Raw genomic sequence first — 21,503 nt, forward strand, 5'->3', positions numbered from 1 at the left:
ACAGCTGAAATGAACAAAAATGTTGAATTGTGGAAATTTTTATCAAAGTAAGTAATGCTAGCAATAAATTACCTTCTCATGTACTATCACAAGCCACTGAGTATATCAGCTCCAAAAAGAGACGCTAAGGTTAGCTAACTATGCACTGTATTTGGGCTATAGACGCTGTGGCTTCCTGGAGGTGCGTCACGCATGAGTATTTCTTGCTAGAGTAGACATTCCTCGCAGTTGAACTGAAAACAAAAAGTACATAATGTGTGGTTACAAGGGAAATGTGATGACTCACTTGAGTTTACAGGCGGGCATAATTCACATGGATTTCCCCAGCCCTTGCCCATGGAGCAGCAACAGGACGCTTTGGAGACGCCAACTCCAATCTCATTGGAGCAGTCCAAATTTTCAGATGCGTCTCCTCGCAAACGAACATCTCGAAAGCAACTACCAGAGCGAGTGTCTACACACAAACGCACACATAAACAGACACAGATTTGCAGCTATGTTGGTTAAGCCTTTTCTTTGCAATTAGTTAAAGAACAAGCTAAGAACAGTTTTAAATATGTTTAGTGTTCCAGTCTCACCTACACAGCCCACTCGAGTGGGATTGAGTTCAAAGTCTGGTGGGCAGTTACAATGGTAGCTTCCAGGGATATTAACGCACACTCCATTAATGCAGATGGTCGGGTCTGCACATTCATTGATATCTGAGAAAGAAAAAGTACATTTTTTATATATAAATGATCGCTTTCAATTTTTTGGCCAATACAAAAGCAACTGGATGGATCACAGAATACGAAAGCTCTTATCTTTACACGTGTGCTGCGTTTCTTTTGCACTTGTATATATTTCCCCTGTTTGCTGAGGCCTAAACACAGGAACATGGAGGGGAGCTGGACTAGTCTTACCTGTGCAGTTGCCTCCACTTCTGTCCAGTTCATAACCAATGCTACATTTACATCTGAAAAGTCCCGGGATATTCTGGCACTGTCCGTTGACACAGATGTCAGCAAAGGTACATTCGTCTATGTCTGTGAAAAAGAGAGATAAAGAGCGAGCCAGCTGTGAGTGATTAGTGGATCATGAGATCACGGTGGAAAACTGGCAGTGGGCTTTAGGAAGTGAAGGCCACTCACCTATGCTACAGAATGACAGCTCTAGACATACTCAGACAGACATACGCACACATACACTATCAGAACTGTAGCCAAGGTTATGAAATTGTGCTCTTCCACATCATTACACTCTGCACAAGTCATTACTGTCCAGCTCCGACTGAGCTGATGGAGGCAGGACTGGACAGGTTATTTCAGGATGTTTGACACATCAGTGCAATGAGATCAGTCTGCTCTTTCAATTGAATCCTGCAGTGCATTATCACTGGACTCAGCATTCATCTGCAACAAGTTATAAATGTGTTCATATGCAGCTTACAAGAAATCTTAAAAACAAGTTAATATTTTATTCAGACTTTGAGTAAATGAGCGGAATACATCCCAATCAAAACATCCTAAAAAAAGAGCCTGCAGTTGAGATTCCCACATATGGCAAATCTGAATCATATGTCACTATATAATGAAGGTTAGGAATCCAGAATTTATACAGTTGTGGTCAGAAGCTGACTTATATTCATCATTGGCATGAGTGTCATGGTAATTTTGGACTTTTAATGATTTCATGGAACTTGTTCTTCCAGTATGAAATGACTGTACACACATCTTTAATGGCTTTAAAAACCAATAACTGGTTTCACTGGTTTAACTTGTTTTGGGATTTACTCTAATCCACAGAGGGGTTTTAAAAAAAGATGAGTGGTGCTGAAGGTTCTACCATGTCTTTTAAATTGGCATATTATCTTCTGTTTAGTGATTGTAATTTAATGCAACCGGTAGTATCCGGTAGTTGCCAGCATAAAAAGCATTTGTTTGACACTGCTCATTTAAAACTGAGAAAAATGGGAAAGTGCAAGGAATTCAGTGAAGATGTAAAAGGGAGAACTGCAGATTTACACAAGTTGCGAAGGTCTCTTGAAGCCATTTCTAAACCAGTGCAGACTCTAAGATTATCAGTTCAAACAACTGTATGCAAGTTATTCTGATTTGTCACCACTTCTGTAACTTGTAAATTGGTTAGTATTTCAAGAACAACCTGGGAACTTCCCAGGCTCAAGTGTGTCATGAACTGGAAACTGTTGGAACACCAGCGTCACTGCCTTCTGGAGAAAAATCTTTAAGCTTTTTGGCCATAATGGTAAGAGGTGTGTTTGGAAGAGTAAAGGCTTTCAAACCTAAGAAAACAGCTGATAAGCATGGTGGTGGTAGCGTAATGCTCATACTCTGGAGATGTTTTGCCAGCAATGGTACTGGTATGCTGCACAAAGTGGTGGAATAATGAAGAAGCTGGACTACAACAGCTAGACCGTTGAAAGTTGGACACAATGGTATCCTTCAAAACAACAATGATCTTGAACATAAATCCAAACTGGTTTTGGAATGACTAAAGCAGGCTGACATTAGGCTTCTGGAATGTCTTTCCCAAAGCCCTGACCTCCTCTTTATCGGAAATATATGGACTACACTTAAAAGTCAAGAATGTGCCAACCAATTTAAATGAACTCTTCCAATTTTTGACAAGCATCTGGTCAAGTTGCAACTTGCTAAGAGACATTTAACAAGATATTAGTGGGGGTCTATGTATAAGGTCTTGGGTCTGTATGTATAAGTTTGGCCCTGTGTGTATTAGAAAAACAAAAAAGTAAATTGAAAATTGTGCACCTAATTCTTGCTTGGGTCATTAAAGGTGTACGCTGTACAATCATTCCACCCTGGCAAAAGAACCGTTCAAAGAAATCGCCAAAAGCTCAAAATTACAATTTATGCCTACGATGAGTAAAATTCTGTCCACAGCTGTATGTTGTGTAAGCAGCTTGTGCATCTCAAGCACTAATTTTAAGAATAAGACTGTTTTTAGAGCAGCCTTTCATTACAATTCTAATATGTAGCCTTTTTATGCTACAAGGAATTACACTGTAAGCAGGAAATAATGTTTGGACCGGTTTTTTCAAAGAATTCCTTCCACTCAGTTCATTTTTTTCTCCATCACAAAGCTTAGATACAACCTTTAACCAAATTGTAGCAGTTGCACAACTGATATACACTCCTGAGTCAGATAAACATCTCGTAGTTACGAGCTCGCACGCTGTGATGTGTGCTTCAAGTTTCAGAAGCGTGATGTTGAAACACTAAATTATCGAGCAAACGTGAACAGAAAATCAAAGCGAGTTCCACTGTTATTGTCAGTCCTTCGAAATGTTCTCACAGCCTAAATCACATTAATGCTCAGCATATTGTGCTCTTTGATGTCCAAAAATCCATATAATTAGTAGGCAGCATCTGTTTGGATCTGCTATTTCCATAAACAGGAAAACAAAACAAACAAATAGCACCGGGCAATTTTTGGGTTTTGTTTTTTGAAACTGTCAACATAATTTAGGGTGCGGGCACCCATTCAAATCCTGGGAACTATGATAGTCTGTGTTGTATTGCCTTACCCTCACAGGCCTTGCCGTCAGCAGTGGTGATGAAGCCCATGTCACATTCACAGCGGAAGCCTCCTGGCAGATTCAGACAGTGGCCGTTTTCACACAGGTTGCCGTTCTCTGCGCACTCATCGCTATCTGCAGTCACACACCCACACAGAGTCAGTAAGCACAAAATACATCCGTGGATCTTTTAAAGGGCTGAAGTGTGGATTAAGAAACTGATTTTGTATGTGTGACCTGAGCAAGAGAATCCATCTCCAGAGAATCCATCCTTGCACACGCATCGATAAGAGCCCATGGTGTTGAGACAGTCAGCATTGTTGCTGCACATATGTGTCCCATTTGAGCATTCATCCAGGTCTGAAACACAACAAACGATTACATTCCTGCAAACGTAACCGAATCCATCCAAATATTGAGGATAAGCCTTGCAGTATTAAATCAATATCAAAGTAAAGACGATAGCCAAAAGCACAGGTTCGCTTTTCGCAATTGCGCATCTCATACACAAGCTCATTCATTTCAGATGGTTCATGTATTTTTACCATTTACTTGCGCATTCCAGGCCATCAGCCTTACCTGTACATTTGAGACCACTGCCAATCCACCCCGGAGCACAACTACACTTGAAACTGCCGGCCGTGTTGGTGCAGGTTGCATGTCTATCGCAATTATGGGCTCCGATTTCACACTCATTGATATCTGACAAAGAGAGAACGAGAAACAACATAAAGAAAAATAGACACAGGTCTGATGGTCCAATGATTAAGGTCTGCTTTCTCATTCCAGTGGGATTCTTGGCACTGTAGAGTGAGTTGATGCTTGGTTTGATTTGTATAAAGATAGCAGCAGGAGAAGACAGGGCTAAGTCTTTCTGGCTCACTGTCTCTGTATTTCAGAGCACAAGGCAACGAGGCATTCTCATGATCTCTGATACTAATGGCCTTGCTACAAAGGTTTAATGAGCGCAACAGGTCTCTGGATTTTCGTCATTCAAGTGTGTCCTGAGAGCTGTAAAACGGCTAAGAGGTGGAACGAAGGCCTAACGCTGAGGCCTTGTTCTGTCTGCACCGTCTGAACTAGTCCTCGCAGGTTATTTTAGGCAAAGATACCTCCTTTTACCCACAGACTTTGCACCTCTAATGTGAAGCTTCTGGAACAGCACATTACGACCCCCGCCCCCCCTTTAATGTTCATGTTTGGGTTTCTCACCGCCCCAGATGTCAAGTGTGGAAATTTAATCTTTCCAAAACATCATTTCTTTAAATGTGATGTGGTAAAAGTGTGATGTGCCAACTCTACAAATAAACATTCCTTCACAGCAAAACCATGACAATAATATCTCCCAACCAATGAAATATTCGAGGTAATCTATTCTCTGAATGTACAGACCTACTGTTTGCCACTCAAGATTCTAATAAATGAGCAATAAAAATTAATGGGAGCAATTAGTGAATATTATTAATATCTGCCCTTCCCAAAAAGTTGATTAAATCCTGCGGGGTGGAACCAATAAGGATCTCTTTGAGTGTGGCTGTAGCCTCACTCAAAGACTGAGGCCTGAGCTAGAGGTGGAGCTTTAATAGCAAGAGCGTACAAGTTAGTTAGTTCACGTTCCCTTCATGTACTTCAAGGGAAACCATGCTGAGAACTCAATTTTTTACGACCTATCAGGGAATGAGACACACTCCTCTCTGCGTGTGTCTGTCTTTGTGAGGGTAGTAATTCAAGACACAGTCAATTAGAGATTAGCGCTGCTGGTTTACAGTCTTCCTAAGGACAGGGTATGGCATATTTTCATTACATTTGATTACAAGGTTAATATGAGGGCTTGCGGCAAACGAATCTCCCTGGATTACAGGCAAAACTAATGATCAGCTCCTCCAAGCCTTTGATGAAAGAAAGAACACAAACACACACACACACAATGCAAACAAAGATTGCTGCATGTGAGAAGCGTGTCATCAGTCAAAAAAGAGGGCTGAATGAACTAGCACAGTGTTTGACAGATGAAAAAAATGGACACCAAAAGTTGAGAATTACACATTTGCCTATACATGGCTGCTTAGCTGGCTGTTAGTGTGTTTGCATGCCTGACTGCCAGTTTATCTGAGTGTCCTCTTGTCTCGTTTTATTCCAACATGTTTTGACAACTGTCAAGCATTTACCATTTATGTATTTGCCATATTAACGTGCCGCATTCTCTTAATACTTAATACTGCATTTGAAGGATCTGCCTCTACTTTATGTACCACCACTAACATGTTTTTGAAGCCTTTTTACTGTTTTAATCACCATGATCTACTAGTCAAATAATCAAAGCAAGAGTACAAGGGAATCATTTACAAAGACAAATATTATCATGTTAAAAATAAGAGTCGTGAAAAACTAAAACTAAACTAAAGCCAGCGTGATAATGATGCCAAAGCAGAATGGTAAATGGTAAATGGCCTGTATTTGTATAGCGCTTTACTAGTCCCTAAGGACCCCAAAGCGCTTTACACAACCAGTCATTCACCCATTCACACACTGGACGTGCCAATGCCAAAAGTGCCATCCATCATCGGCTGTTTGAAGCTGCGTCAGACCATACACAGTACAAAAGACAGAGCCACTGTTACATCGTATTGGTTATGAGCCCATAAAGTCTTTGGGAAAGTGTTTACCCAAGTCAAAGAGCACATGATCGGGGGGGTGTTTTTTCTCATAGATTTCTAGGCAATCAGAAGCTTTTTTGCAACTAGGAGAGTCTGCCCCTGCTGGTCATTAAAAATAATGCAGCTCTACTCTTATTTTCCCTTTTTTAGACCCCAAACCCATCATTTATACATTCAAAAGCACATAAATCTAAAGAAACCCCAGCGGTAACATTCGTTCTCAAGGTACCGCATTCACAAACTTGGGTGTTCATGTTGGCCAGCCGCCCAGCAGGGTGACGACAACTCCCCATGAGCCTTTTACAGCTGAAGGGTAAAAACCTCCACATCAACACTGGCACAGGAGCAGAAGAAGCCAAAACATAAAGCGAAACCAGAGTTTTAGTCATTGTACAAAACATGGAAATAGCTTCCAGGTTGGAAAATGAAGCCAATGTGGAAGTGCCTTAAACCTGCACTCTATCTGAAGGAGACGATGATACCTGTGGTTGAGGGGAAAAAAGAAACATTTCCAGTCCTAAAGGGAAAACAATGTTCCATCTTGACCTCTTTAAAGACTTGAGATTATGGACTCAGGCACTGATTTTGACTAAAAAAATGAATAAAAGATTATTTTCCTAAAATGTAGGATTACCTGTGGAAAGAAACTCCTAATAACTTCTCAATAACTTCCTTTTATTTTTTTAGTTTTTTTTAATTACTGCTCACCAAGATAGTGACAGCAGAAATACTTCTCTCAAGGCTTCAGAACACGACTTCAGAAACCAATAAATGAAATCACAGGAGTTAAATCCATCTTTGATACTGTCTATGAGATACTCTCATCTTTTCAAGTTGATACACCTTATTTATTTTATACCCAATTTCTAAATCTATTTGAACCATAAACCATAGGAGCTCCTGGGGTGGCTGTGGTTCAGGAGGTACCAACTGGAAGACTAGTTGCGCCTACTCCAGGCTGTGTGCTGAAGTTTCCTTGAGCAAGTTACTGAATCTCGATTTGCCTCATCCATGAGCATGAGTGTGTGTGACTGTTAAGAGAAGGTGATTATATAGAAAAAAGTGTTTGTATGAATATGTGTTATTAATCTCTGCCTCTCTTCCACAGCATGTCTTTTTTCCTGTCTTCCTTCTCTCAACCCAACTGGTTGAATTAGATGGCCCCGCCCCTCCCTGAGCCTGGTTCTCCCAGAGCTTCCTTCCTGTTAAAAGGGAGTTTTTCCTTCCCACTGTCACCAAAGTGCTTGTTCATAGGAGGCCGTATGATTGTTGGGTTTTTCTCTGTATGTATTATTGTAGGGTCTACCTTACAATATAAAGCTCCTTGAGGCGACTGTTGTTCTGATTTGGCGCTGTATAAATAAAATTGAATTGAATAGTGTGTGACTGAGTGAATGAGGCTTGTAGTAAAAAGCATTTTGAGTGCTCAGTTAAATAAGAAAAGCACTAAGTACCAATCTAACCTTTATCACTCAAACTGAAAACAGCACAAACTGAAATTGTGGCTGCATCCATCTTGCTAGCATGGAGCCCATGTTTAAAGTCATATTCATGTTAAGTTTGATAACAATAAGCACTAGCCAGCGAAAGCTGCTGGTCATACCATATATGGTTAATAACACGATTAGATTGGGAATTAAAATATAGCCAATCTGACCTTTCGACTGCAGTAGTAAAAACTGACCAACTGACTCTTTGGAATCTAAGTTCTCACTTTCAAATGACAGATAGTGTAACTTGTTATTGTCAAAGTTGCATGGTCTTGCTTCAACACATTGTTAAAGCAAGAATTGTTTCATTGTTTTGTCATTTAGCTGAGAGACGATAAAGACAACAGACCATAAATTCTGATAATGATCACCCCTTTAAGATGCTTCCATGCTTGTAAACTCTACCAATACATCTCCACCCAGGCCCCAACTTTCCAATACACATGTAGAGACGCAAAAGTGCTTGAGTGTACGCTCAAGATACTCACACCCTGCCCCTGAGTTCTCAATGTTGTGGAATAAAAACAAAAATAATTCTTGTGGGAGCCACATAAACAGCTGGATCATATCTGGGCTTAAGAGCACCGCTCACTCATTAACACTCGCACACACAGACACACACACGCACAAGAAGGTTTAGTCCCTGCATGCCAACAAGGTCGCATGAGGCAGCTGAACAATAGCAACCAATTTTTTGTGAATTTCATTGTCCGAATTTTTTTATTTAGTGGAGACCTTTTTCCAAAAGAAAGAGTAGCAGGTTTTGTTTCTTGTGTATAAGAAGACATCATGCCTGTCCGAGAGGAATTAGCATCTCGATTCCCTGGTCTGGGGCTGAAATTCCAAAGCTGTGAATCAGAACCGGCTGCTTTTGCTGCAGCCTCGGGGAAAACAAGGAAAATACTGTATGAACATTTAAATGGGATTAGAATGAGCAGGAGTTATGTGTTTGCAAGTGTGTGTGTGTGTGGAGAAGGTGGAGGTGTAACAGTTCAGAAAAACCTGTTTATTTGCGTCTGAAGAAAATGCACTGCTGCTGCTGCTGCTGCTGCTGCTAAGTGTGTTAGATTAAAAGAAATCACCGGCCAAAGTCACAACTAGCCTTCGACCGCACACTTTTTAAGTAGCCTCATAAATCAAGACTTAATTTTTTCTAGACGAGAGGCGAGTCCAAACTAGCAAAAGACTCTAGCGGATGGACAGACATTGTATTTATGTGTTCTGGAGACGTTACAGGTGATTACGCGCTGCCGAACTCTTCCAACCATCACGTAATGTTTAACTGACCCTAATGAAAGAGCAACAAAAGAATAAACAAAGGTGCAAAATGATGCATGCATTAGATGGAAGACGGTGAGCTCAGTGCTCCTGCTGCTGTTAACGATGCTGCATGTTTGTCTGCACACGTGAGTGTGTGTGTGTATGTGTGAGCGTGTTTCTTATCAACTCAGACAGCAGCTTTCGAATGGTGATGAGTAATGTTAGAGCTGCTTCGGGTTAGACAGGCATTCTCCTCGGGTCTTCTCATTTCTGACCTCTCTTCAACTTGTTTTCACTGCTGCTGTTAAACAACGTCTCTCACACACACTCACACACACACACACTCACACTCTTTCCACACTGATTAATTAGTAGCCGGCTCCGACTGACTCACCGTTCTTTCACTTCTGTTCATTTTCCCCCACAGTTAGAGCATTTTGGTTTGGTGGGTTTGTATGCTTGTGTGTGCTTGTTTCACTCACCTGTGCAGCCTGTGGTTCCCTTGCGTACAGAGTAGCCCAGGTCGCAGTGACAAATGAAGGATCCCTTGGTGTTCTCGCAGTTCCCGCTCAGACAGATGTTCGGGTTTAACTCGCACTCATCCACATCTATGAGGTGAGGTAAGAACAGAGCGATGCCATTTTAAAAAATAAAAATCAAGAACTTGCTTAAAATGAATACAATAAAGGAAAGGTTAATGGCAGTTAATAGAGATGAATTCGCTTTTGTATGTTCAGCCAGCCAAAAAAATGGTTTTAAATAAGCTATAACATGGGTGTTAGGAAAGCACAAAAAATGACATCATGAGCTACACTGAGGCTTTAAAACATTTACTTTAAATAAATACAGCAATAACAGTCAGCTTGTGCAGATCCATTTAGAAGTCGGTTCTTTGTTTTCTCACTCAGTGGAACCAGACGTCTAAATGTCACACATTCCTCCGGCTAACACAATGTTCACTATTTTATAAATCAACAACAGCACTTGCCCCGTTCTCTCATACACAGACTCATTGATCTGAGTCATTTAAGACTTATTCTCATGACTCATATCTTGGATAACCCTGAAGATGCTCATTATGTAGTTTCAGTAAATGCGAGAATCCCCTGGATCTAATAAGCGCAGAGCTACAATTGCAGTGTTTTATTTGGGCTATAAAAAGAACGTCCGTTACCCAGGCAGGTCTTCATATCCTCGGATGACATGAAGCCATCAAAGCACAGACACTGATAAGTCCCTGGTGTGTTTGTACACTGGCCCCCGTCACAGATGTCTGGGCTTTCTTCACACTCATCGATATCTGCAGATTGGAGAAAGCAGAAAGGAAATAGGAATAGAAAAGAGAGGGACAAGAGGGAAAGAAAAAAAAACATATTTTAAAGCTAGGTATGCAAACAATGAGGGAAAAGCACACATCAGCTTCAAAGAGGAAGTCAGGACTGAATTTACTTTGTCTCTCATAAATAAGCAAGTTCAATTCAGGACAGCACTTCTGCAAGAAACTGAACAGTTCTCTCCAATTAACCCCTCTATTGCCTGGATCTCTGTCTGTAAATCCGTCTCTGTTAATTAAAGGAATAAGCATCACAGGAGTGAGTCTATAAGCAGCGCCTGAAACCTGCACTCATTCTCCAAAAAAATTCTGGCACCATAACCCGGCTCAGTGTGAGCTTTCTTTAAACATGTGCCAGCCAAGTCACAGCCACGTCTTTGTATTGTACATGCAGGCTTTTTGATGTAAACACAAAAATTTAGGGTATTTTCTTTACATTTTCCATGCAGTGTACAAAAAATGCCAACTGTAAGACAACAACAGACAGGTAACGCAGCTACTCACCAGTACAGCTTCTTAGATCGGGCATCAGGGCGTACCCAGATTGGCAGCTACATTCATAGCTCCCCTCTGAGTTGGTGCAGAAAGTCTCACAGCCACCGTTCTCAATGGTACACTCGTCAATGTCTAAGCGGCAGACAAAACACACATACTGTTGGCAAAAATCGAAATAAAATCTATTCTTTAAAACACAGTCACGCGACAGTCAGAACATACCGACGCACTCCAGTCTGTTCTCAGTAGATTTGTATCCTGTGTCGCAGGAACACTGGTACCGGCCGATCATATTCACGCACTGACCATGCTTGCACAGCCTGTCGCTCAACTCACATTCATTGATGTCTGTAAAGACAAAAAAACATCATATTAGTTCATTTCTCAACGACTGCAAGAATGTCAGCATATAGGAGAGCACATTGGCCCAGAGTTCATGTCTGCCCGTCTATCTAAGGACACAAACGCTCTCTAATGAGCCCACACACAGCATGATCCAAGTCAATCCAAGGATCCAAAGAAAATACAGTAGAAAGGGCCTAATGTGCAGTAATCAATGAAGGGAGAAAAACAGGAAAGAGGAAGAGACTCTCTTCTCTCTCAACACTCACCTAAACAGGCCGATCCGTCGGGGGCGACCTCGTGTCCCTCCGGACACGCGCACTGGAAGCTGCCCTCTGTGTTCATGCACTCACCTCCTCGACACAACAGAGGGTTTCTCTCACACTCATCGATGTCTGGGGATGGCAGAACACACAGTAGACACAATGATGCAAGTACAGCCATTCAGCGCTAGCCATCGGCAATCGAGGCAACATTAGTCTGTGCACGTGTTTGCTTCACCATAGAAACCCACCGGACTGACAACTTCAAAAGTTCTGTTTCCATTTTAACAAAGACCGTGGGACTGGCAGTCACAAAGTACTTGTTATATCTCAGTCAATATAACGGCATGATTACGTTATTTCAGTCAGCCTGCAAACCCATTCAGTACCACCAGTTTATGATTGTAGTTCTGCCCACATTATTTCCACTTCCAGCTGCTTTTTTGCCACAGCAGTAAATTTTGCTTTGCCAATTTCTGGCTAATTACGGCTCTTCACCGACAAAATTATTGACTCTCACCATTTTGTTTGTATGACTTTTCCAAGATATTTAATCAAACGGCATCAAAAGGCAGACCAGAACAGAAATAGACCATTTTTTCACTAGAGTATTAGAACTTGAAGCTTCAAATAAAATTCATTTTGGTTGGGCAGCTGATTGTGTGCGGGTCCTTCGCGTGCAGGTCAAGTATAGCATGTAATAAAGAGCTATTATTTTTAAGATTTTATGGACCAGCTTTGTCAAGCAGTTGTGACCACATTGGGCTGCCCAGACTAGATGCTTTCAACACCCCGCGGGGACTGAAATGAAGTGAACTAAACTTTCATTTCATTTCGATTACATCATCTTCTTCAACAGTGAGGTCCTGGTCTGGCATACAAGCCTAGGCACCTCATCCAGAGATTATGACCCATGGGGGGAACGTGAAGGAGGTGGCAGGCCGTCACTATACTTTTCAACCTGGCTGTTCTGCACTCAGACATTGTCCCTTTAACAGGGTATATAAGAGAGCTGTTAAGGACATCAAATTACTCAGTTATGTCCTGACAGATGAAATGATTTCACATGAAAGCATGCTGTCGTCTCTGCATATTACTGAACCGGATCATATGAAGATGAGGGGGTATGCATAGTCTGAATCCTCAGGTACTGCTATGTGGGGATTCAGTGCTCACCCATGCAGTTTTTCATCATCATGAAGCCACTCTCGTATCCTTCAAAGCACTCGCACTCAAAATCTCCAGGCGTGTTCATGCAGGTGCCCGGTCCGCACAGGTCCGGTGAGATGCGGCACTCATCGATGTCTATAAGAAAGGAACAGAACAATGCAGCAAGTTAGATATTATCCATAAAACTGCACTAACATTCACGAGTAAAGAGAGCATATTTAATGTATTTATTTATCGTAATATAAGTAAAAAATACATAAAATAGAAAATTTATTTTAAGCGGAGGGCAAATTAACATATCAAAGCACAGAACGCTTAAAAATAGTCGACTACATGAAAGTCAAAGTATACAATAAGATTGAAGGGCCAATGAAAGCTAAAGTTCTGATCCCTTTTGACTTGAATCCACATTTTGAAACACTTAACTCAAACCATTTGGGCTGGGATTCCCCTCATATGGGGTTAAAGGGTCCCAGATATCATTTACTCAGTCTGGGCCTATAAATTATTTCAGAATAACAAAATAGAACTTAAAGGCATTTAAACCTAAAGTGATGTGTGCACATTTTAACAGTGTTGCAATGTAGCTAACCAGACTGCAAGGACCGGCTCCAACAAGTCCCCAAAGCTAGCCAGACTCCCATTAGACTGAATGAGATGAATGGAGGCAATGTCTTTGCAACACTTTGTTGTAATTAGTGCTGGCAGAGGGATTCAGAGAGAGCGGAACTGATGAAGGATGGTTAGACTTGCAGAGACATAATGGAGCAGCTGACATACTCCAGTCAAAAATAGAATTTTAATTGTAGCTAAAGATTATTTTTATTACAGATTAGCTGTCAAAAAAGTTCAGTAAATCATTCTTTCATATATGTGAGAAATACTGAAACATGCTGATCAGTGTGTGACCAGAGCCCATCAAGTAATCCATTAAGAAACTATCTAAGAGGTTATTTTACATTGAGGAGGAGATGTTGCTCCTAAGTAATGGGTATTGTTTGTGGAAGCCAGCTGAGGGGCAGCCAATCAGAAGAAAGCAGAACGCTTAAATAAGCAAATGCCCTACAGACGCTCGCTGTTTAAATATAGAGGTTGAATCAGAGGTTGAACAGGGCGGGCCATTTATATGGATACACCGTAATAACATGGGGATGGTTGGTGATATTAAAGTCCTGTTTGTGGCACATTAGTATATGTGAGGGGGCAAACTCCTCAAGATGGGTGGTGACCATGGGGGCCATTTAGAAGTCGGCCATCTTGGATACAACTTTTGTTTTTTCAATAGGAAGAGGGCCATGTGACACATCAAACTTATTGGTAATGTCACAAGAAAAACAATAAATGGCCCATCCTGTATAAACTACAATAGTAATAAATTAAGAATCAAAAAATATTTGCTTTCATGCCTTGACCAAATGATATGACCAATCAGCTTCAGTTCTACTCACCAGTACAATTCCTCTCATCAGAGTCCAGAGCATAGCCGTTATCACAGCGACAACGAAAGCTACCAATAGTGTTTCTGCACCTCCCATTGGAGCACAGCGTGCTTATCATCCTACATTCGTTTATATCTGAGGTGCAGAACAGAGAGATTAAAGACACAGGTGAGAAGTAGTTGATGCAACAACCAATAGCAGTCTTTGCTATTTGTGAACAGTGCCACACCTTTAAGGAAGGGCCTGCCGTTAATGAAGTCACCCCTGTGCGAGAAGCCTCGGCCCCGAGGACAGAGCTGGTTAAATTCCGGAGTGCCTTTTTCCGGGCATTCATCGCATTCAGGGCCCCAGGCCACACCCACTGAGCAGCAGCAGGCATCTACACGGTGCCGCCCCGGGATAGGAGTCCCGCAGCGCTCATCCTCATGAGTGAGGTAGCACTGCTCCGTGCGCAGGTCTGGATGTCACAAACACACATTTAACATGTATTTGATATAAGACTATGACGCACTATAGATTGCACAAGTATAAAGGACAGCTACTACCGATGCACATCCTGCCACTCATGTCAACAGTCATTCCTGGAGGACACTGGCAGTAAAAGGAGCCCGGTGTGTTGACGCATTTGCCATTGATGCACACTCCAGGAAATACCTGACACTCATCCACATCTGAAGGTAAGCAGAGAAAAAAAGCATCATCAATCTGAACATTACAGGAATAAGAGTGGAAGTCTGATTTTCCAGAACCCAGCATCAAAGCAGCACTTACCCTCACAGACGTTTCCTTTGACTCTAGCAAAGCCTCTACTGCAGATTGGATCTAAACAAAGAAGGGCACATAACACGGTCCAAATCAATGAAGTCACTGGTTAAAATAAAAACTATATAACATAAACTCATATCTAAAAAAATCAGCGATTGTCCACCTTTTTCACATTTGGCACAGGGGCTGTTCCAGGCTTCTCCCAGTGTGGCACAGCAGTGGGATTTCAGTGTGGCCCCGTTGATGTTGACCTCACACCGATCATTGATCATCTTCAGCCAGCAAGTGCTCTTAATAGTCTCTGGTTTATCAAACAGACCTCAGAGTTACTAGATAATCAGTTTACATGAAGTAAATTGGATTTGGCTTTATATACAGTATGACACAGTGCATGATATCGTTTACATTCAATTAATCTCCTTTGATCGTTGGAAAAAAAGGAATGTGCTGATTGGCTTGCAAGCACTGGCGTAGCACTAATTTAGGGGCGATGCATTGGGTTAAGGTTCAGCAAAAGTGAAGCAAATTTTCATTTTTCATCTATAATGATCTAATTATAATTGGTAGGACTGAATCAATCCATACTACAGTATCCCTTTTTTTAAACTTTTTTTTCAAATACACAAAAAAATCTATTGGTAATGTATTGGTATAATACTTACCTATGCACTCCAGCCCGGTGCTGTCCAGGGAGCTACCCGCTGAACACAAGCACACAAAGGACCCTTGGCTGTTCACACAGTCCCCATTTATACAAGGGCTAGACTCACACTCATTGACATCTGTGGGACACAAAAATGAGACAACAAATCTGAGACACGGCAGATGCAGCTACACTGCGCCGCACAAGGGAATGAAGGGGTCTCTGACCCTCGCAGACGTCTGTCTCGGGATCAAAGCGAAATCCCGTCGAACACTGGCAGGAGAAACTCCCCGGCGTGTTCCGGCACTGACCATTTTCACAGAGCAGCCGGTTCATCAGACACTCATCGATATCTGAAATCACAGACAGGGACGCGTGACGACACTGGCTTTTGAGATCAAAGCTGTAGACAAGGACATTACAGAACAATCCACCCACCAACACAGCTTTTCCCTGTCAGGTCTACTTCAAAACCTTCATTGCAGGTGCATTTGTACGTCCTCAGCATGTTCTCACATACTCCGTTCTGACAGATGTCAGGGTCGAGGGCACACTCATTAATATCTGCAAAAACAATAAACCGCTGAACATATCTGCAGGAAAGAAAACCAACAAACTCTAAAAAAAACCCTCTTAAATATGCGCAGCACCACTTGGTTTCAAGGTTGTCAGTGGTTTGAGCTTATGTATTACATTACCTCGTCCATCACCGGTCGTTCCGATGCCAGTGGGGCACAGAGCCAGGAACTCGGCTACAAACACACACACCACAATTTGCTTGAAAAAAGCAGCAACAACAGCAACAGGAGTAATATCACATTTGCCAAAAGCCATTTAATACCATGTCATTATCCATTTACACGCTTTCTCATTTAGCCTAGATGTGTACAAAACAGGCTCTTAATGTGGTGCAGCTCTGGCATCTTTTGATACCGAAACCTTAATTGGCACAACTAATGAGAAGTGACTGGATTATGTGTGTGTGTGTGTGGTTGTGGACATGGGTTTGTGTGTGTGTTTGGTGGCTGTCAGTGTTTCCAAACTGCGGGAATCACCGTCAAACAACTTAACTTCATATTTTTGTGAAATCTAAGCTGGCATGCAGAGGAGATGCAGTGTTTCGTTTGGTCATCCTCACATCAACGGGTGTGTTTCGAATTATGAGCAAACTGTGTCTGTCTGCGTTTGCATCTGTCAAGCAGCAGGAGGTGGTTCTATATGTGTAAAGGTTGGGGAAATTTGAATAGCCGTACCAGAGCTTTGTGGTGGGCACGGTTGGCAGGGCTCTCCGTAGGCGTATTCTGTGCTGGCACAGCAGCACTCCGACTTGGTCACAGCCCCAAAGAGAGGCTTAACACACTGCCCTCGCTTGTAGCCGCCGTAACAAGTACTGCGCATGTGCGTGTCTGTTTGAAACAAAAATAAGACAGACAGCATGTGTGTGAGAAACCGAGATGAGGAAAGAGATCTCGAAAGAGACCGAAGACCAAGCAAAAGAGAGAGAGCGAGAGAAAGGCAGGAAAGAGGCCGCAGCTCCATAAACAACAACACTGGCAAAACAAATGGTTGTTCTCTTTTCACAATATCCAGGGATTTCAGGAATTCTCTTGCACTGATATCATTCTGACAAATGTTCACATAGACCAAACAACAGTGTTTCGACATTTCTCACACAAAGAGATATCATTTATGAAAATGCAAAACAAATCTTTCAAAGGGCTCCTCCGTGGGACCGGAGCAGAAGGAGAGACAGAAAGTTCTTTGAGTGCTGATCAACATGTGCTCAGTAACTGCAGTAAATGTGCAGGAACAGCACAGGTTGATGGTAAAGGTTAATATGACGTGAATACTCTCTGCTTTATCACGTTCATCTTTGCTGAATTTTAGTACAGAATGGGAAAAAATATGTACGCTTGCTGGTAAACATCTGTAGACAGTTGTGGGATTAACCCATCTTACAAGTATGTTCAGTCTGTGCTTTCAGGTGCTTCGAAAAGTGGAACAAACGCTTCCATCACCGGCTTGTCCTTTGTTGGTTAAAACGGTCACATGTACTGAAGTCTTCGCCAAAGCACTTAAAGTTCTTTTACTTATTTCTTTCTTAATGTGCTGGTTGTTCCTATTAAATATGAACAAATTTTCAAATATTGACATCATGGTATGTACAAGTAATCAAAAGCAAATTTTCAGTCTGCTCTAAACAGTTTCAGACAATGTTTTCTGTTCTTGGACTTGTGCAGTACAAAGTCTGGAGCCAACCATCATTTTTCATATTTTTCTTACAAAGAGCCAGATTTCTTGTATTTTTTTTAAAGTGTTCTTGAGCAGTAGTTGTCCAGTCTTAATGGAGGTCTTACAGAGATTTCTTTGAACATTGGCTTCTTTTTCACTCTACACTCCTGTTTATGTGTTGTTTTCTTTTTTGTTTGGTTTGGAGATAAAGTATCTGAATTTCAGGAGTGGGACCTCCAAACACGCTTATCTATATATGATCCCCCAGTTCGACAAGGTTTTCGTGCCCCAGCCTCCCTCCCCTTTTCGATTCTTTCACTTCTTCACCTCTATGTAGTACATGGGGATCAGCCAGGCCCAGGAGCCGCCGCCAGTCCCCTTCGAAGCATACCGCAGCTCCAGGACGTGGGCCCAGCGAGTGAAAATGCACATACGAAATAAAAAAATGCACCTCAAGGGTTGAACCAGTGTTGTGTCTACACATAACAGACAACTTAGCAAAGAGACAATTTTAAAGTGTATCTTTATGCACCTTGTTACTAGCAGTCTATCAAATATACAATCTACAAAAAAAGTGAAAGATAGTAAAGTTTAATGGGTAAAAAACTGTTATTCTTCACCAACAAGGTGATTTCCATATATAGCCAAGCACTTTTCATATCTTGGTATGCTGTGCAGATGTTCTTAGAAACTTGAGGAAGTGAATGAACTTTCCTCAGAAACAACTTCAGTGAAAAGGTGGCTGTCAAGAAGTCATTATTGAGGAAGGGGTACAGGTATGCCAAATTACACAAGAACTGGACCAAAAATCTGGACCAACAGGTATTTGGGAGTGATGAGTACAAATCTGAAACTTTAGGTTTTTTGGTTCATCGGTAAGTACAAACGTCAAGAGGTACAACAGTCATGGATTGGCCTCCCAAGTGCCCGGACCTCAAAGCTGTTGAAACAGTGTGGGATCATCTTGACAGAGTACAGTCCAAAAGGTAGAAGAACTTTGAAAGAAGAGCTTTGAATGTCCTTCAAGAGGCCCAGAGAACTATTTCTGGAGATTACTCAAAGAGATTACAAGAAAGCTAAATAAGAGAGTTCAGGCTGTGTTGAAGAATAAAGATGGTCACACCAAATATTGACTTATTAGAATTGTACAAACTCAACTTTTTGCTTTATTTTTAAAAAAAGAAGAAAAAAATGGTGGGATTATTCTTGACTCTTGATCACGCAATTCACTCTAGTTCCATGTACTCACCAACACAGACCCGTCCATCCAGGCCCACTGCCATCCCGGCCATACACTCACAGCGGAAGGATCCCTCAGTGTTGACACAGTGGCCGTTCATGCACATGCCCGGAGTCTCACATTCATCGATGTCTACAAATAGAGACAAGAAAAAACACTTCTGTATATATCTATATCAAACTATATACCTTTCTCTTCACAATATTACGAGGTAAGAAGATAAAACAGATTGAAATAAATAACTGATTAAAAAAATGCAGCCACAACTCCTAAAATTTCATCTTTGACTTCAGCTAAGAAAACGTTCTGTGTTCTCTTTGTTTTCTCACTGTGTTACAATAATTACGATAATGAGCATACATAAAGCATGCATGCTGAAGTCTGTGTTTATGAACGTATGTGTATGATGTGTATGTGTGTGTTCTGTTTGGGTGTCTTGGAGGACACACAGACTGCGGAGAGAGACAATGAGGCCCCAGGGCCCCTTCAGACTACACATTTCATTAATGGCTGCATAGATCAGCACATTTCAGCCACACTCTACTCTCCTGTTTATTTATTCTGTAATGACTTAACCAGGTCAGTGTCTCTGAAATCAAACGTCTGTGTCTGAGACCATGAAACTCTAGTTGCCATCTAAGGTTCGACATAACTTCGGATGTTGGCATATACAATAGTTGTTGGCTATTACAGCATATTAAAGCACGTAACAAGAAAAAGCCAAATCGTTTTTTCTTCTTTGCACTCAACAAGTTTAGAGCGGGCTGTCTGCTGAAATCTCAAAACAGGCGGGTCCCAACTATCCAACTATGTCCAACTGGCGTGCAAGGAAGCAAAGGGATTTTTCCAAGGCTTTTTAGGGGGATTTTTTGCCCTGTGTGTTAAGAGTCATATAACAGAGCTATTAACATGCCAGAGAGGTAGTCATCCTCCAAGCTAGGCGAAAATGCAGTCAAGAGAATATCTTACTCAAAATACATTCTGCTGATGCTTCACTTTGTGGGCTTTTGGACAAACGTACCTACACACATGCGTCCGCTGGTGTCGAGATAGAACCCAGGTTTACAGATGCATCTGAAGCTCCCATCTTCATTGATGCACAGTCCATTGAGGCACATGTTCCTGATCAGACACTCATCCAGGTCTGTGGACAAAGAGGAACTAAATGATTTACCCTAGTTTACTCTAGTAATAATTATTTTCAGTGATTGTGCATGATTTCACCCATTATGGTTCATGCTTCCACCACCTCTAACATATCCATGGTCGATTTGTCATAAATACTAAAGGAATCTTTACCCCATAGAGTAGTAAGTGACCAACATGAGAAGTTAACAGACCTTGACAGTTTTTGCCATCTTGAGAAATTTCAAATCCAGCATTGCAGACACAGTGGAAGCTGCCTTCAGTGTTCACACAGCGGCCATTGTTGCAAATACGACCATTGGCCACACACTCATCCAGATCTGGCAGGGAAAAAAGAAACAGATAGCACAATAAACATACACACTCTTAAAGTGCGCATATGTTGCATGTATGTAAATGTGTAACCTCGGCACTCGGTTCTGGTTGAGGTCGACTGGAATCCAGCAGGACACTGACAGATGTAAGAGCCATCTGTGTTCACACATTCTCCGTGCGCGCATGGGTTCTTCTCGCATTCGTTATCATCTGGAAAGCAAGCATGAAATTTAACAGCCAAACGCATGCACCTTGAGTTTTGTGTTAAGAAAACTCGTCAGAACTCACCGATGCACTCTCCCCTTCTGTCCAGCCTGAAGCCCATGTTGCACTCACAGCGATATCCAACGCCTGGCGTGGGGATACATCTGCCATTCAGGCAGAGGTTACGAAAGGCCTGGCACATATTGGTGATATTCTGGGTTTGGATAATTACGGGACCTGATAGAACAAAATCACGCGAGCGTTTCGTCAAAACGTGAGGTAATATAACGAAAAATCGTATTTTTGTTTAGTTCAACATCTTAATTTACAGGAAGTGTAGCCAACACACCTGTTTCTGGCATATTACACATATGTAGTTTTACATTGCCAGATAAATCTGAACACTGCATTAGTATAATAGTTGTGCAAAACAGTATGTTGGAATTTTTAAAGCCAAAGATTTTGGACATGTTTAATATAACTCTAAATACTACTATGCAGTTGTGTAAGGATGGTTTCTTTGAGAAAGGACACTCACTGCCATTCATTTTTTAGTTCAACGGTACCGGTTGTTTGTATATCAAAAGTTGGATGTTGATGGCAATCCAAGATCAATTGCAGGTTGAACATGCAAACATGAAGCAATCACGGGCAGAAAGCTGGGACATACCTGGCCTAGGTATAGGTATAGGTTCTACAGGTGGTCTAGGATAATCAGGCTGCACAGGTTGGACAGGGACCTTGATTGGAATTTGAGGAATGTCAGGCCCAGGATATGGAACCGGGTAGATGTTGGGTATGTCAGGGCTCCCTGGGACACGATCAGGTATCGGTGCACTGGGTATCTGAATGCACAGTTTCTGGTGCTCTTCTATAACAAGCATATTTGAAAAACAGATAGAGGTTAGCTCTGAATATGTGTGTACAAGTGAGTTTGTTTGTTAACTTGCATTTTATTCTTTGTAAAGTTTGTT

The 21,503-nt window shown here is 41.7% G+C and overlaps 1 protein-coding gene across 1 annotated transcript in view; it reads right to left on the minus strand.

Moving 5' to 3' along the window:
* Positions 1 to 21,503, minus strand: part of fbn1 (fibrillin 1) — a 62,018-nt gene that overhangs the window by 21,168 nt on the left and 19,347 nt on the right. The window contains exons 11-38 of the mRNA XM_005939134.3: positions 21,200 to 21,400; positions 20,614 to 20,766; positions 20,416 to 20,535; positions 20,205 to 20,330; positions 19,886 to 20,008; positions 18,874 to 18,996; positions 16,646 to 16,798; positions 16,091 to 16,144; positions 15,831 to 15,956; positions 15,620 to 15,745; positions 15,412 to 15,531; positions 14,913 to 15,050; positions 14,756 to 14,806; positions 14,530 to 14,655; positions 14,214 to 14,441; positions 13,994 to 14,119; positions 12,552 to 12,680; positions 11,382 to 11,507; positions 10,993 to 11,118; positions 10,780 to 10,902; positions 10,117 to 10,242; positions 9,425 to 9,550; positions 4,115 to 4,237; positions 3,773 to 3,895; positions 3,545 to 3,670; positions 903 to 1,025; positions 579 to 701; positions 287 to 454 (exon numbers count right to left, since the gene is read on the minus strand). Of these exons, the coding sequence (XP_005939196.1) occupies positions 287 to 454; positions 579 to 701; positions 903 to 1,025; positions 3,545 to 3,670; positions 3,773 to 3,895; positions 4,115 to 4,237; positions 9,425 to 9,550; positions 10,117 to 10,242; positions 10,780 to 10,902; positions 10,993 to 11,118; positions 11,382 to 11,507; positions 12,552 to 12,680; positions 13,994 to 14,119; positions 14,214 to 14,441; positions 14,530 to 14,655; positions 14,756 to 14,806; positions 14,913 to 15,050; positions 15,412 to 15,531; positions 15,620 to 15,745; positions 15,831 to 15,956; positions 16,091 to 16,144; positions 16,646 to 16,798; positions 18,874 to 18,996; positions 19,886 to 20,008; positions 20,205 to 20,330; positions 20,416 to 20,535; positions 20,614 to 20,766; positions 21,200 to 21,400 (3,636 nt within the window). The remainder of the gene's footprint in view (positions 1 to 286; positions 455 to 578; positions 702 to 902; positions 1,026 to 3,544; positions 3,671 to 3,772; positions 3,896 to 4,114; positions 4,238 to 9,424; positions 9,551 to 10,116; positions 10,243 to 10,779; positions 10,903 to 10,992; positions 11,119 to 11,381; positions 11,508 to 12,551; positions 12,681 to 13,993; positions 14,120 to 14,213; positions 14,442 to 14,529; positions 14,656 to 14,755; positions 14,807 to 14,912; positions 15,051 to 15,411; positions 15,532 to 15,619; positions 15,746 to 15,830; positions 15,957 to 16,090; positions 16,145 to 16,645; positions 16,799 to 18,873; positions 18,997 to 19,885; positions 20,009 to 20,204; positions 20,331 to 20,415; positions 20,536 to 20,613; positions 20,767 to 21,199; positions 21,401 to 21,503) is intronic.

This window comes from Haplochromis burtoni, unplaced genomic scaffold (genome assembly GCF_018398535.1).
Source record: "Haplochromis burtoni strain Fernald_Lab_line unplaced genomic scaffold, NCSU_Asbu1 Contig_263, whole genome shotgun sequence".
Classification (NCBI taxonomy): domain Eukaryota; kingdom Metazoa; phylum Chordata; class Actinopteri; order Cichliformes; family Cichlidae; genus Haplochromis; species Haplochromis burtoni.